Source organism: Ursus maritimus, unplaced genomic scaffold, assembly GCF_017311325.1.
Source record: "Ursus maritimus isolate PB19 unplaced genomic scaffold, ASM1731132v1 scaffold_8, whole genome shotgun sequence".
NCBI classification, from domain to species: domain Eukaryota; kingdom Metazoa; phylum Chordata; class Mammalia; order Carnivora; family Ursidae; genus Ursus; species Ursus maritimus.
The window spans coordinates 29,672,088-29,688,941 of record NW_024426996.1 but is presented as its reverse complement, the minus strand read 5'-3'; the positions used below and the strand labels follow the sequence as shown (position 1 = coordinate 29,688,941).

Sequence of the window (16,854 nt, the reverse complement as noted above, 5' to 3'; positions counted from 1 at the left end):
TGTCAATGCACAGTTTCAAAGATGTTTAATTCAGTTTCAAAGATGTTTAATTCATCAAAAACCATAGCCTTTGAAATGTTTAGAAAAATAATCACAAAACTTTGTTATAGGAATATTTAAAAGTTAGGCAATGAAGTTCTGGTTTAGACCAAAGAAATTACAGAAGCTATAAGAAACATTAGATGTTTATCCTTCTTAGTACAAATATTTAGGAAATGATCATGACTACTTTGGGGAGAGGAGTGGTGAAAGTAGAAAAATTAAACTAGTGAAAGATTTGTTTTAATTCATAAAAAAATTAGAAATTTGGTTTTAAAGAACATACGGTAGGTTCAAATTAAGCAAATGAAGTTTGTTTAAAAACACAAATAAGGTAAATTTTATAAGAGAAGCAGTCAGGATAAGGTGACTGGAAGCCTAACATAAGCATCACATGAGAAAACTAAATGGGAGCTATTTGTTGAAAGGAAGGTTAACAAACTAAGTGTTTAATTGGAATACATACATATAAGTATAGGGGTGTGTGTGTGCATAAATGTCTATATAAACATTAAATACTTTGAAAATTAATTTGAGATAATTTAGGGAGATATTCAGTAGTAATCACCCCCCCTCCCCCAAACTAAAGTTTCTTAAATACTGGCTTCATTTAATAGGAAAACATTTGTTGTCGTTTTATGGTTTTTGCTTATGGATAAATTCAAAGAGGTTAACACTTGGTTTCACTTCAGATAAAAATAATGAAGTTATTTTACCATTTGAACAAATAGATTCATGTATGTGTGGGGAGAAGGACTGTGGCTGGCTTTGTTGGCCAGACCTAATACGCTAACTCTTAGGATAACAGGGATGCAAATACATTTCCAGAGCCTGAGGTTTTCACCCTGCAATGTAAACTGATAGTTAAGAAATTTACAATAGAGGCGGCATATAAAACTGCATAAAAATACTTACAAAGGTTCATTTAAATCAAATTTTAATGGAGAAGGCGGCCTCTTTGGTGATTGCCAAAACAAACCTAACAAAAGATACAGATATTATTTTCATTATAGGGACCTAGTAATAAATTATATTAAATGTTCTTCTCAACACTTGGTCACACTTACTGCCATCTTTTAATCGTGTGTCTAGAGGAAAACAGTGAAGAAGTTGAAGAGCCTAAAGAAAAAAAATCAATTAAAAAAATCACTACTTAATATTATGAGATTAAAAAAAATCAAAATGCATAAAAAGATACATAGTGAAGCCTCCAGCTACCCCTGTACTCTATCCTTCTCCTGTCATTGCCCTCCCCATGTGGAATAAGCTCTATTGTTATTTTTTATCAACACTTATAGTTTTTTCCTTTTTTTGCATCTACAGCAAACATGAATATACATTATCAGTTTTTACACAAACAGTGGCATATTTTACATATCATTCTGCTTCTTTCAAAGAACTAATTTAAAATAACAAAACCAGTAAAAATATACAGTATTTCATATTTTGAAATGATAAATGATAAATGATGTTTGAGATTTGCTTCAAAACCATCTGGAGAGGGTATATTAGGGAGGGTATATAAATGAAACAAGATTATCTACAAGTTGATAAATGTTAAACCTGGGTGACAGATTCGTGAAAATTAGGTGGGGGTTCATGATACTATTTTTTCCACTTTCTATGGTTGAATTTTTCCATAATAAAAAAGCTTAAAAAAAAAGTACAAAAGGTAAGGATTAAAAAGAGTTCTTAGATTTTGAAACAAGGGGTCATTGATAATTATGGTAAAATTAATTTGAATAGGAGTGGGGAAAGAAGACACATTTATTGGATGAGGAAGCAGCAACAGTAAGTATAAGGCCACTTTTCTAAGCAGCAGAGCCAAGAAAGAAGTGAAAAGCAAGGATAAGTGTAATCAAAATACTTTTTAAAAAAGATGACTTTATATTCTGATAGGTAAGAACCTAAAGAGAGGGAGAGACTCGAGAGTGCAGGACACATCCTAGCAACTGTAAGTAATGGGAGATAAGAATAACAGCTAATATGTAGTGAGTACTCATGGGCTAGGTTCTTATCAAAATGCTTTGCATGTATTCACTTATTTGATCCTCACACTACCCTATGAATTACGCACCACTTTATTATCCCCATTTTACAAATGAGGAAAGAGACGTAAAACAGACATAAGATGTGATTTTTGGGTATTGGTGGGCAAGGCAAAATTCAACAAAATTTCTTATTGAACATATCTATTTTGTCAGCTTCTTGCTTTATTCTGAACAACAAACTTCTTTTAGACTACTGGTGAAATGTATTCCTTATACTCCAAAGGGAACCCCTATCTGAAACCGAATTTTGCATATAGAAAGACAAGGATCAAGTAAATGTATGACTGACAAACCAATGGGTGGGGTTTAAGTGCATTTTATTTTTTAAGATTTTATTTATTTGACAGAGAGAGACAGCCAGCGAGAGAGGGAACACAAGCAGGGGGAGTGGGAGAGGAAGAAGCAGGCTCCTAGCGGAGAAGCCTGATGTGGGGCTCGATCCCAGAACGCCGGGATCACGCTCTGAGACGAAGGCAGACGCTCAACGAATGTGCCACCCAGGCGCCCCTAAGTGCATTCTTTTAACATTCAAAGACAAATAGCTGTGTGCTCTCCATTTGTTTTCACTTAACTTACCACTTACTTCTGAAAAGATTCCCAAAAGAGCAGATGTTTGGTCTAGTGAAATTAATTTGGTAGCAATTAAATGCACCAAGCTCATATCTCTTCTTAATGTTTTATAATGCATACTTACCTTATGGTTAAAATATTTTTCAAACTTTAATCTTGCTAATTCTACACACTGGGACCAATTTCTAGGTCTTCTGCTAAGTAACTTAATAACTTGAAAACAGCCTTCTAAACTGTGTCCAGTTTGTATCTTCTAGAATGAGAGGAAAAAAAAAAAACAAACCAAAATAAATACACTTCCAATTAAACACACAACACCCACCTACCCACCCATATCATTCCCAGGAAGTATTAGCCAAAGTCTGAAGTGCCAGCTCATGTGAACTATGATTTTAATTTTTTCACCATGAGCTCCTTATCCCTGTCTTTTTCTTCTCCCCCTTTCTTTCTTTTTTTTAGAGGGAGAATGGGAAAAGAGAGCACATGAAATTTTAACTGTAGTTTCTTTTCTTTTTTGGAGGTCATTCCAACAAAATTTACTGAGCAACAACTGTGTGCCCAACACTGGGAATATGGTGGTGACCCAGATGGCCATATCACATCCATAATCTTAAAACTAACACTGGAATAAGTACTCTGAAATAAGTGTGATGCTCAGAGACATTCTAATAGAAAATCTTGCTTTCTACACCAAGAAATCAGAAAAGCTCCCAAGAAAGAAACATTTAGGGCTAGTAGGTAGAAGATGGGAGGAAGAGTGTGGAGGCAGAGGGAACGGTGTGTAGTTTCTCATCGGACAAGTTATCCTTATGTCTTGTTGGCTATAAGTTGTTAGTACTACATATGTACTTAATATAAGAAGTGCTCATGAATAATAATTTCTACTAAAAAGTTAGCCTGTTTAGTATAGGAATAAAGAAAAGCATGAAAACATCTTTAAAGTTGTCCTCATCATGAGAGTTTTAAGTCTCAGAGATTACTTTCCACTCATGAAATTTTCACTAGAACTCACCTCAGTTTCTTTCCAAAGAGTTTAGCAAGCTATTTATTATTTTATTATTATGACATCTTTGTTAGGTTGAACCGTATGAATTTCTGTTCTGTAGGTCAACCATGATCAAATATTGGAAATTCTACATAGTTCATACAAACTGAAAAAAGGGGTCATTTGTGACTTGCTAATTTCAAGATTCCTCATACACTTATGTATAATAATGATGCTATAATCTTATAACCTAATCTTTCTTTAAGGAGGTAAAATAAACTATTTATAAGCAATTTGCAAATAAGATTACACTGAGAGAGTGTTGAGATTATATTAAAATGTATTGATTTTTACCTGTAAGACTTCTTCTGCAGATGGATAGGTTTGCCAAAATTTGTTAAACAATGAAGGCTTGTGGGAAAAGGAGCTTTCAAACTATAAAGGAGAAAAAGAAAAATGGTTACAAATAGAAGTCTGTTTAAAAACTGGAAATATCTTGTCTACTTCAAAAAAAAACTTCTTGAAATAAAGATCTTTATTACCTTATCTCTTGCCCACTGTATAGTATGTTCAATAGCAGCTGGAAAGGATTTTAGAGTACAAAATGGTATTTCCTCTTCTGGGGGATCCCGCTAATTTATAAAATATGACAACAGATAGTTAAGAAGAGCAATGGCAATTTTTCATTGATTGAATATGAGTTTTAAGACCATTAAAAAATAAAATGGAATAATATGAATCCAACACTTTTATATCTTCTTTCTCCTAGGCAAATAAGAGGAAAAATGGATTCTTTTGACACTTAACCCATTTGTTAACAGCAATGTAACAAAAACCATGAATTTTATATAACTTATTATTTGTGCACTTATTTGATACCAATGGTACTTATAGCAGGCTCCCATATGTAATTAAATTTTTTCTCCAAGAATCAAGCTGAATTGAAAACTTTACAACATTCCCTACTTTGAAAAGTAATTCAAGAATCCCCAAAGCAGTGCACAGCATACCATGAGTTTCTTTCTCCATGGAGAAAAAGTTTAGAAGCAGGGATCATATGTCCTTGATGCTTAGTATAGTTTCTTACAGAAAGTGTATATTAAATAAACAACAAATAAAAAAGAATGAAATCTTGCCATTGCAATGACATGGATAGAGCTAGAGAGTATGCTAAGTGAAATAAATCATTCAGAGAAAGATAAATACCATATGATTTCACTCATATGTGAAATTTAAGAAATGAAACAAAGGGGAAAAAAAAGATAGACAAACCAAGAAACAGACTCTTAACTATAGAGAACAAACTGATGGCTACCAGAGGGGATGGGGATGGGAGGATGGGTGAAATAGGTGATGGGGATTAAGCAGAGCACTTGGATGAGCACAGGGTGTTGTATGGAAATGTTGTACACCTGAAACTAATATTACACTGTATGTTAACTGGAATTTTAAAAAAACTTAAAAAAACAAATAAAATTTAAAAAATTAAATTAAAAAATTAAAAAAATAAAAAGAACTTTCAAAAAAGAAAGAAAAAAGAAACAGCAAGTGTCTATGTTGTCTCATGTAAAAAAATACCATTAAAAAGACCCATTTTCTATTACAGGGTACATTTGGCTTAGGCTTATTGGTTTAACTAATCTTAAATGACTTACTTTATCTCTTTTTACTTAGAGATTTATATTTCAGTTTGTTCATATGAAATACCGTAAAATATTTTTAAACCAAAGCGGGAAGCCAGAGGAGAATTCTATTTTTCCTGAGTATAAAGTCAGAGGATATAGGAAAAGGCTTGGGAATAATGTGGTAGAATGACAGAATCAAGCATTCTTTATTCTGAAAATCTTGCAATATGCCCTCAGCATATCATGATTTTCTCTAATTTCCTTCAAATTAAACTTATAAAATTTGTCTACTATAATGTTTTTACTAAACTTCTGACTTCATGAGAATAAATGGGAAAACAAATTTTATAAATATTTAAAAATTTTACTAAAGCAAACATAACTATTAAAGTGATAATTACACTTGTAAAAAAATTTCTTTTTTCCATTTTACAATTTGGGTTGGTCTTTTTTAAAATTCTAAAGCCAACAATTATTTCCTACACCAGTATTTTTCAAATTTGGCAGTATATCAAAATCACTTGTAGAGGTTAAAAAAAATTACATCTATATGCCTTATATTTATAGATAGATGGCTTGGTTCCTCCCATGGATCAACTGAGTGAGGTCTTCAGTAAGATTTTGGGTGGGTCAGTTCAAAGGTTGTTAGAAAACCAATTAAGCACCTCTAAGAAATAAACAGTGAACATAAGAATAAGACTGCAAAAAAGGCCTGAAACAAAATTTTGATGATTTAAAAAAATAAGTTCAACTCTCTTTAAAAAAATGCATATGCACATGTGTATGGAAATTACTGACAGATTGATTAACAGACAGATTAGGAAAGCTAAATCAAATGTGCCAACTAATGAAGAGAAAAAAATGAGATATAAAAATTATGAGATATAAAGAAGAGAGACATATATTTCAAAATGTCAGTTCACTTACATGACTATTATAGGATTCAGTTAAATGAGGTACAATAACTTCAGTGTGTCCCTTAGTGCCCATTGTTCCAGAATCTAAGAGGGGTCGTAGATTTGCTAAGCAACGGCTATTTGAAAAGATAAGAGGTAACAAACATTTAAGTGAGCAATAACAATGTAAGCAGAGGACCTCTTACCACCTTCTGTTAATCATTTCACACACTGATCACTTCTTGAAGGTAATATCAAGACACAGATATGTTACCACCAAATAATGCATTTATCATTTCTGTCCCCCTCCTTCCACAAATTTTGTTACTCAACCTAGTGATTTTTGTCTGTTCTGTCTTCTTCTACTACTACTGCTAGATTTTGGGCTTCAACTTTCTTTTACTCTAGGCTAACTCTTAACTTAGGTAGTGCCCTTTCTTGTCTTGCTTTCTACTTCTTCTTTGGTTATTTGCTGACTACAAGTTCTGTCCTACTGTATCTTCTCAATGTTCTCTTTATCTCAAACAATATTAACTTCTTTCTTAATACTTATAATACCTATATTCTACATACTTTAATTTCTTAAAGTTTTTATTCTTCCTTTCTCTGCCTAAGATAACAAACTTTCAACTACACTCTCCACTGGCAAATTTTTCTATTCATAAATCTCCTCTAGAACTCTAACATTAAAAAAGTCATACAAAGATGTTAAGAAAAATTATGTAAGATGTACACGTTATAGTCACTTATTCATCTACTTATTTAACAACTATTTACTGAATGACATATGTTGGGCACTGAGGATACAGTGATAGGAAACTAAATGGTCCCTGAATAAATGATTTAGTGAGGAAACAAATATTAATTAAATAAGTGTATCAATAAAAATAAGCACTGTAATGGAAAAAAAAAGAGTGCTTGAAAGATTACCATAGAAGCATCTACAGAATTTAGTGGTTAAAGAAAGTCTGCTTGCATAAAGACATTTAGGATGAAACTCAAAGTTCCGAAGAAAAAGAAAAAAAAAAACAAAATGAAACCAGGTAGATTTGGGGTCAGGATTTTTAGAACAAGATAAGCATAATTTCCTGAGTCTGAAGGACAGTATGTACAAGTTTCTAAGGTGAAAAAGTGTTGTATGCCTTATAAGAACTGAAAGAAGGAATGTGTAGCTGGAATGAGGTGAGCCAGCAAAGACAGGTAAATTTTAAGCTAGAGTGGTAGACAGATGGCAGACACTCTATGAAAAACATTCAGGCCATGTAAAGATTTTTAGTTTTATCCTAGGTACAATGGGAAATCATAAGAAGGATTTGGGCTTGAGAACTACAACAGAAACACAAAGAATGATCAGAAAATTGGGTAACTTTTCAATAAATAGGTGTTGAAAAAAGTGAAAACAAACAAAAAATTTTTATGAACCTGAATTTCAAGAACATACCTGTCTACATATCTCCTGGCTTCCACATTATCTAATGCTGTAATAATTATGTCTTGTTTAGTATAGAACTCATCATTGTAAATAGCCTCAGTGGCCGGACATACTTTGTTCAAGTGTGCATCTATCTTTAATTGAGGATTTATTTTCAGGGTTGCATCAGCAGCAGTATAGCTTTTAGGTTTCTAAACAAATAACAAATAAAAACAGAAGAAATAAATGTTAAATAGAAAAGCTAGACCACGATTGAACTTACACATTTTTTATATGAGAGTAAAGTAATGAGACCAACTTTCATTGTTAGTTTGTGGAAATTAAATTCATTGTAGTCACATTACATTTAATAATCCACGGTAGTCTGAATGATTAACACATTATTAATTGAAATCTAAACAACCTCTATTTTAGCCATGTGCTTTAGAGTTCTTAAAATATCAGTTATTAAAAGTACGTTTTTCCTAGTATTAAGGTTTGAACTTGCTAAGTGCCTAGAAAAAAATAACACATTCAGTAAAATATTAGCAATCCTAACTCTGCAGAAAATGAGCTCTCAGAGGTATGGGAAGTTAACACTTTGGTACTGAAATCTTACAAATATATTACTAGTTCTGGATGGAAATATTTTAAAAACTATTATATATGTTTCAGTTTTATAAGAGTCCCCCCTAACACGTTTTTACTTCTCAGTGCTGTTAAGTACACAAATTGTAAATTTGTCAGAACTCAGAATAAAAATAAACAGGACTTAAAAGTTCTTCTACAAGTAAAATGCACACAGTGAATGAATTGTGTGACATACATTTTGGTTCCCAATAGATGCTGTTAATTTTTTTTGTATTTGGATAAGTGAGGCAATTATGCCACCTGCTTTAGTAGTTTCTTCTGTTGATGACATTCCTTAAGATTATCAATGGGTTGTTGGACGATAAATTGCAAAAACATTTTTAAAGTAAAAGCAAATATGTTTCACTGACTAAAATGCTTCTTTTCTTAAATATTTTGACCTCTATAAAAGAAGACCGAAAACCAGCATTATTTTACAATAAAGAGGATGTTAAATAGTCAAGACCAAAAAGCAAAAAATTCTTAAGTGCTAAACTTCACCTATTTTGTAATAAAGACTCCAAAAAGACAGTGCCAAATGTGTGATCTATTAAAACTTTAAATTAGGAAATCTGACTTCTGCATCCTTAATTTCTAGGATTAAATATGTACATACGCCTTGATTATAAAATGAAAAAATACTTCCAATGATTCACAACTTAGATTTTCTATCCAAAATCAATGCAAAAACCAATTTTTATATTAAAAAATAATTTTATATTTGTCCCAAATGTCATTCCCAATATTTGATAATTTGAGAGAGTCTAATAATATAAAAACACATTAAGCTTGTTCAAGCACTATTTTCTATTTAAAAAAGTAAACTCTCTTTTTTGTATAACACAACAGATGACTTAAATTTGAAACAAAGTAGGAACAAACCTGTATGTGGTGAGGACGAAATAGGAACTGTCTATTCAAGTTGGATTTTTCTATCAAGTCAGGATCTGTAACTGTAACCTGATGTCAAGAATAGAAAAAAGCTGAAATTATGTAAGAAAAAAAAATCTATTTTGCTTTTCTAAGAAAGACTAAAGCAATTCCCAGAAGTTATTCTAAATTATTTTAGCTGGTAGAAGTTATAAGAATACAAATATTCCAATGGTTATCAATACTAATATTTTTACACTATGTTTAACTATAATTAATGTTTAGCATAAGAACATGTCAAACAAAACTGCTGAAACTGATGACAATTCATGTTCAAAACTTTTTTCTAATTGTTCATAACAAAATAAGAGGCTAAAACATCACCACATTTTAGAAACATGTGATGGATTACCCATATAGAGGAGTTAGCTCTTCTTTTTTAACATATTTATTTTCAATGACAACAAATTTGGAAAGAATGTCTGCATGTTTCAATTTGAAAGGAACTCTTGCTAAAACAGAGATCTACAAACTACAGTGTAGGCAGCCTGCCTGTTTTTGTAAATAAATTTTGTTGGAACTCTGTCATGCCATTTGTTTTAAGTACTGTCTATGGCTGTTTTCATGCTGTAATGGCAGAGCTGACTTGTGACAAAGATCCTTGGTTCACAAGCCTAGAATAGCTGCAATTTGGTCCTTTAAGAAAAAGTTTGCAGACATTCTAAGGATGCAAAATGAAAACAAACAGATCCAAGATAATCTGAAAAGTATTCATAATGCATTTGTCACTTACATTAGTATATGTACAAGATCTGACTAGGAGCAGTGTTTCTCCAGTGTGTCTCAATTGTTAGATATTGACTTATATTCACAAAAAACACTTTCTTTTAGCTGGTATTACCCAAATATATCTGTTTTTGGCGGGGTTTGTTTTCAACATTTCTACATAATTATGTGTTAGAGAATGTCTCTTTTAAACACAGAAAAAAAAGCACCAAATAGAATGTCTTTTAACAAAAAGTTTAATCAATATATAATTATTGTGATTACTGATATAAAGCTTTTTTTTTCTACCTCCCTCACCCCACTTTTTATTCACTCCCTTTTTTGGGGGGGAGGTCTTAGGTTTTCTTGATTCCAATCCCCCTCAATCCTTACTGAATTGGTTTGGAAGTTAAACATCTATTTTTATGTGGTTATACTCAAAATTTTCACAGGCACATGTGACTTAAGCACTAAAATTAATGACAATCTTTATCTTCCTCCTGAATAATTGGATATCTGAACTCTCCCTTCTCCTTTCATATCAATGAACATTTTACTTATTCTTAATCATCTCATTCCCCAAAGTCAATATTTTAAGATTAAAAAACCCCCAATGCTTATTTAAATCTAAGAATGATGACAAATGCCTCTACTTACCCTTGCTTCATGCACTGCTCATGTTATCTAATAGTTCTTTCAATGAGAACCAATAAATGACTATCTTTCATCCTTTCACCTGTCAGTTTTCTTTACTTCTCTTGAAAGATAATGGAGCTGGGTATAGAAATCTAGGTTGATAATAATTTTCTCTTGCACTATAAAGATATGCTTCTGTCTTCAGGGGTGCGTTTATTGCTGATGAGATATCTATTAGGTAAACTCTCTTTTTATCTTTGCCTTTGATTTGCTGGCTAGTTTACCTTTTCAATTTCAAAACACTGGTCTCTAACTCTGGAAACTTTTGTCATTATCTTGGAATATACTGCTTCTTCATTATCCTTACCCTCTCTGAAAATTCTACTACACTTACATTGGACCACGCAAATGGATCCTCTTTCATTAAAGAAAGATATCCTTCTGGGTTTTTAACTTCTGTTCATCAATTCTCACTTCAGTTATATATGAATTTTAAGTTCACTGACTACACAAAAGTCTTATTTGGTTTTCTGTAAAAATTTTAGTGCTTTCCCCCTCTCGTTTCTATTCCTCTTTTTTTTTTTTTTTTTTTTACCTTTGGTCATTTTAAACTTTATTTTTAAGTTTGTTTCCTCTATTATTTGTAGCACTCCTGTTATCTATAGCTCTTAGCTAATTCTGCTATTTTCATTGGCTGATTATTCTTCCAGGTGGTACTTTTTTTCTGGTGGATTGTCATTTTTTTATTGTGAATTGTCTTGAATGGACATTAATTTCTCTGCATAGTTCTATGTACTCTTGGTGTTAAAGTATCACCATGATGCAGTTTCATATTTGTTTTTGTCAGAGCTCTGGAGATTTCAATGGTCTTATTTGTTATATTCATCTCCCTGCTTTAAGTTTTTATAATTTTGGATTCCACACACCAGTGTGGTACATCCTGTTAGTTAACAGTTTCTCATGTTACTTCCTTTTCTATGTAATGTTTTGGACATATACTCAAGATGGAAATCCTTGTGAATAATCACAGCTTTTAGCTCAGGAATTAATATCTCTCTTGGTTCTTGGAACCTCAGGATTTCTCCTTCCTTCTTCTCAGTTAGCTTGGCTACATTTGTAAACACTATAAGAAAGAATAATTTATATAGCAAGTCTATGTATTTGCAGGATAGAGATCTGTGCACATTAACTTACTATGTTTTGTCACCTGAAATCAGTAGGATTATTTATGATAGTATCTTTATATGCTGATATGCATTATGAATTTCCAAGGAGTTAAGATATTCAGGGGATTCCGAAACTTAGGTTACCAAGATTTCTTTCTTTCTTTTTTTTTTAATTAGAAATACCTTTTAAAACCACCAGAACTAATAGTGGCTTGTGAAACACAATTTAGGAAATGCTAAGCAGGAAAAATATATATGTAAGAATATCTGTCTATAACTGTGATAGTAATGAATACCTTTTCTTAATTTCACTTTTTAAGTGGAATATTAAGACAATGTTAATATAATTATAAAATGTGAACTAGTATATAAACTTTAGTCATTTCATTACTTACTGTTAGTCACCATGATAAATCTATGAAATCACTGCTCTGGAAGCTAGTTTATATATTAAAGGCAAAACAAGTCAGTGAAATATATTTTTATTTAAATATATGACATGGTTTCCCAATTAACTCATATTTATCATCTTAAGAATTTAAACTGTACACTAAAATTTGTATTACTCCCTTTTCTTTTGATAATCACTAATTGTAACTTTATCTGAGAACTCTGCCCTTTTCTAATGTTAGCTTCTCCCATCTTAAAGATTTATTTAATAATTAATAAGGAATCTTAATAGAAATAACAATTCTAATGTGCTTTATAGTTTGCAAACCCCTTTCACATTTGATCTTCATAATTACATGATGAGGTAGGAAGTAAAGATATCAGTTTCATAGTATTAGAGAAAGAAACTGAGGAACAGAGAATTAAAAATAATTTGCCACAAGGACACATAATTTTTGAAAAGTGGTCAGAATATAATCAGAATCTTCCAATTTCTAGCATAATTCTCTCTCATTAAAAAATAGTATTTCAGATCTATGCAGTCAAATATAGTACAAAAATGAGCAACATGGGGCGCCTGGGTGGCTCAGTCGTTAAGCGTCTGCCTTCGGCTCAGGGCATGATCCCGGAGTTCTGGGATCCAGCCCCATGTCAGGCTCTTCTGCTGGGAGCCTGCTTCTTCCTCTCCCACTCCCCCTGCTTGTGTTCCCTCTCTTGCTGACTCTCTCTCTCTATTAAATAAATAAAATCTTAAAAAAAAAATGAGCAACAGAAATATAAACTTTTAACTCTCAAGGATTTATATCTTACCATTCCGTTTTCTTTGCCTGTACCAACACCAAGTAAAGCAAAATTTTTTAACATTTCACAGCCTATGGCTCCACATCCTACCTACAGAGAAGAAAAATGAAATATATCAGATTAAATACAATTAAGACTACTTACGACAGGGAAATCTTAACTTTCTTCAAATGCCAATTTTTAATACATATATATATAATTTTTTAAATAATTCAAACATTTGTGATTCATTTTACTTTAGAATACATAACTAGTTTATTATGCTACTTTAACTGTTTTAAAGAAAAAAATGTATAAATCAAGTAAGGAAAAGAAAATATTTACAATTCAAGAATAATATTTACAATTCCTTTAAACAGAAGACATTTTAATATTCCAACAAAAGCAAACAACTGAGCTAATTATTTCTATGAGATAGGAACAAACACCACAAAACATCAGTGCAACATTTTGATGAAAGATTCCTTGTTTATAGGTAATTTTCAAAATTCATTTGATGAAGCTACCTATTCTAAGAATTTCTATAGCTCAGCAACAGCTGCTGATAGGCAAAACATTATTTTAAAAACTATTACTACAAAATCAGCAGTATTTTCACTGATTATAATTTAAAAAACCCCCATAAATGGCAGGAAAAGGAGTTTTTTGGTACTGGGGAGAGATATCCTGCCAATGCACTACTTAAGATTTAAGAAAGATAGATTCTACCTACATCTTCCTTCATATGTAGGAAAAAAATTAAATGAAAAAAAAAAAAAAACCACCCCACAAACCCAGCCCAAATCCAATTTTTAATGTACTTCTAGAAAATCACTTAATTTTCAAAACTTATCATGCTTATCTTACTCATATTTTAATTTTGAATGTATTAATTCTTTACAGCAGGGTTTGGCAAACATGTTTTGTAAAGGGTGAGATAGTAAATATTTTCTGTTTTGTAGGCCATATGGTCTCTGTCACAACTACTCACCTCTGCTATCATAGCATGAAAGAAGCCACACATGATACATAAATGAATGGGTTTGGCTGTGTTCCAATGAAACTTTATTTCCAAAAACAGGCAGCAGAATGGATCTGGCCTATCTTAAACTTCTACTGAATGTCTACTGTGTCAGGAATTGTAGACACGTAGACTCAAATTTACTTTAATAAATGAATTTGAGGATACACAATAGCAGTTTGTACGATTTATTGTCATCATTATTTATACTTACTAAAAAGATATTCAACTTTTGCAGCTTCTGACACAAAGTGTCTCCAATGCAAGCTCGTAAGGCATCATATCTATCTCCTCTGAGGAAAATAACATGCACCAAAAACCAGAAAGGCATAAAAACATTACGAAAATTAGTTTTACTATTGTTAATACCAATTTAATGTTGTACTTTAAATAGAATACTCTGAGTTTCCTCCAATCTAAAAGAAAAGTATCTTATTTGAAACACAAAACCCCATTAAGAAATCAGTTTTTTCTTTCTCCATTTAATATCCTATATCCAATGACTTAAGTAAAGCTGACTCCAGTTTTATCTAGAAAAGACAATTTTCTAAAGTAGGGATTTTTTTTTTTTTAAGAGAGAGCACACACACATGAATGGAGGGGGATGAAGAGAGGGAGAAAGAGAATCTTAAGCAGGCTCCACACCCAGAGTGGAACCTGAGGCTGGGCTGGATCTCATGATCCTGAGATCAAGTAAGGGAGGGATTTTTTTTTTTTTAAAGATGTATTCATTTATTTAAGAGAGGGAGAGAGAGACAGAGAGGGTATGAGTGGGAGGGGGGATGCGAGAGAGAATCTCAAGCCGACTCCACACTGAATGTGGACCTGATGTGGAGCTTGATCTCACAACCCTAAGGACATGACCTGAGCTGAAGCAAGAGTTGCACACTTAACTGACTGCACCACCCACGCATCCCAGGTAGGGATTTTTAATAAAGGTTCCTAGAGAAATCTATGGCAGGGCTTTGGAGTTGTTAATGCACTGACATTGAATGCAGAACTTTGGGTTATGTGAATTTTGGGGAGAATGAATCCATAAGCTTTTATCAGATTCTCAGAGATTTGTGACTCAAAAAGATGAAGAATGACTGATATAAATAAAAGTTGCTGATAGTAATTGTTTTCATCTAAATTCAAAATGGTATTTTGGGTTTTTTTTTGTTTTTTTTTTTAATAAAAATTTTTTATTATGTTATGTTAGTCACCATACAGTACATCCTTAGTTTTTGATGTAATGTTCCATGATTCATTATTTGCGTATAACACCCAGTGCACCATACTATATGTGCCCTCCTTAATACCCCATCACCGGCCTATCCCAGTCCCCCCTCCCCCTCCCCTCTAAAGCCCTCAGTTTGTTTCCTAGAGTCCATAGTCTTTCATGGTTCATTCCCCCTTCTGTTTACCCCTCCTTCATTCTTCCCTTCCTTCTCCTACCGATCTTCCTATTTCTTATGTTCCATAAATAAGTGAAACCATATAATTGTCTTTCTCTGCTTGACTTACTTCACTTAGCATAATCTCCTCCAGTCCCGTCCATGTGGCTGCAAATGTTCGGTAATCGTCCTGTCTGATGGCTGAGTAATCTTCCATTGCATATATGGACAACATCTTTTTTTTTAAAAATTTATATTTACTAGTTTATTTCTTTTTTTATAATAATTTTTTATTATATTATGTTAGTCACCATACAGTACATCCCTAGATTTTGATGTGAAGTTCCATGATTCACTACTTGCGTATAACACCCAGCGCACCATGCAATACGTGCCCTCCTTACCCATCACCGGCCTATCCCATTCCCCCAGCCCCCTCCCCTCTGAAGCCCTCAGTTTGTTTCCCAGAGTCCACAGTCTCTCATGGTTCATTCCCCCTTCTGTTTACCCCCTCTTTCTTCTTTCCTTTCTTCTGCTACCGATCTAACCTTTTAAGGGACCTCCGCACTGTTTTCCAAAGTGGCTGTACCAGCTTGCATTCCCACCAACAATGTCAGAGGTATCCCCTTTCTCCACATCCTCTCCAACATTTGTTGTTTCCTGCCTTGTCCATTTTTGCCATTCTAACTGGCATAAGGTGGTATCTCAATGTGGTTTTGATTTGATTTCCTTGATGGCTAATGATTTTGAACATTTCTTTATGTATCTGTTAGCCATTTGCATGTCTTCATTGGAAAAGTGTCTTTTCATATCTTCTGCCCATTTTTTGATTTGATTTATTTGTTTCCCGTGTACCGAGTTTGAGAAGTTCTTTGTAGATCTTGGATACTAATCTTTTATCTGTAGTGTCATTTGCAAATATCTTCTCCCATTCCGTGGGCTGCCTCTTAGTTTTTTTGACTGTTTCCTTGGCTGTGCAGAAGCTTTTTATCTTGATGAAGTCCCACAAGTTCATTTTTTCTTTTGTTTCTCTTGCTTTTGGAGATGTGTCATGAAAAGGTTGCTGTGGCCAATGTCAAAGAGGTTGCAGCCTATGTTCTCTAGGATTTTGATGGGTTCCTGTCTCACATTGAGGTCTTTCATCCATTTGGAGTTTATCTTTGTGTATGGTGTGAGAGAGTGGTCAAGTTTCATTCTTTTGCATGTAGCTGTCCAATTTTCCCAGCACCATTTATTGAAGAGACTGCCTTTTTTCCACTGGATTTTTTTTCCTGCCTTGTCAAAGATTAGTTGTCCAAAGATCCGAGGGTCCATTTCTGGGTTCTCTATTCTGTTCCATTGGTCTATGTGTCTGTCTTTGTGCCAGTACCATGCTGTGTTTGTGATCACAGCTTTGTAGTATAGCTTGAAATCTGGCAACGTGATGCCCCCAGCTTTGTTTTTCCTTTTCAACAATTCCTTGGTGATTCGGGGCCTTTTCTGGTTCCATACAAATTTAAGGGCTCTTTGTTCCAATTCTTTGAAAAATGTCATTGGTATTTTGATAGGGATGGCACTGAAATTGTAGATTGCTCTCGGTAGCATAGACATTTTAACTATGTTTATTCTTCTGATCCATGAGCATGGAATATTTTTCCATCTTT

The 16,854-nt window shown here is 33.0% G+C and overlaps 1 protein-coding gene across 1 annotated transcript in view; it reads right to left on the bottom strand.

Moving 5' to 3' along the window:
- The window catches only part of LOC103679194 (ubiquitin-like modifier-activating enzyme 6), a 61,300-nt gene that overhangs the window by 16,184 nt on the left and 28,262 nt on the right, over window positions 1-16,854 (bottom strand). Inside the window, exons 13-22 of the mRNA XM_040624906.1 lie at window positions 14,050-14,128; window positions 12,845-12,925; window positions 9,090-9,167; window positions 7,608-7,789; window positions 6,198-6,303; window positions 4,188-4,277; window positions 4,000-4,080; window positions 2,785-2,913; window positions 1,107-1,158; window positions 955-1,018 (exon numbers count right to left, since the gene is read on the bottom strand). Of these exons, the coding sequence (XP_040480840.1) occupies window positions 955-1,018; window positions 1,107-1,158; window positions 2,785-2,913; window positions 4,000-4,080; window positions 4,188-4,277; window positions 6,198-6,303; window positions 7,608-7,789; window positions 9,090-9,167; window positions 12,845-12,925; window positions 14,050-14,128 (942 nt within the window). The remainder of the gene's footprint in view (window positions 1-954; window positions 1,019-1,106; window positions 1,159-2,784; window positions 2,914-3,999; window positions 4,081-4,187; window positions 4,278-6,197; window positions 6,304-7,607; window positions 7,790-9,089; window positions 9,168-12,844; window positions 12,926-14,049; window positions 14,129-16,854) is intronic.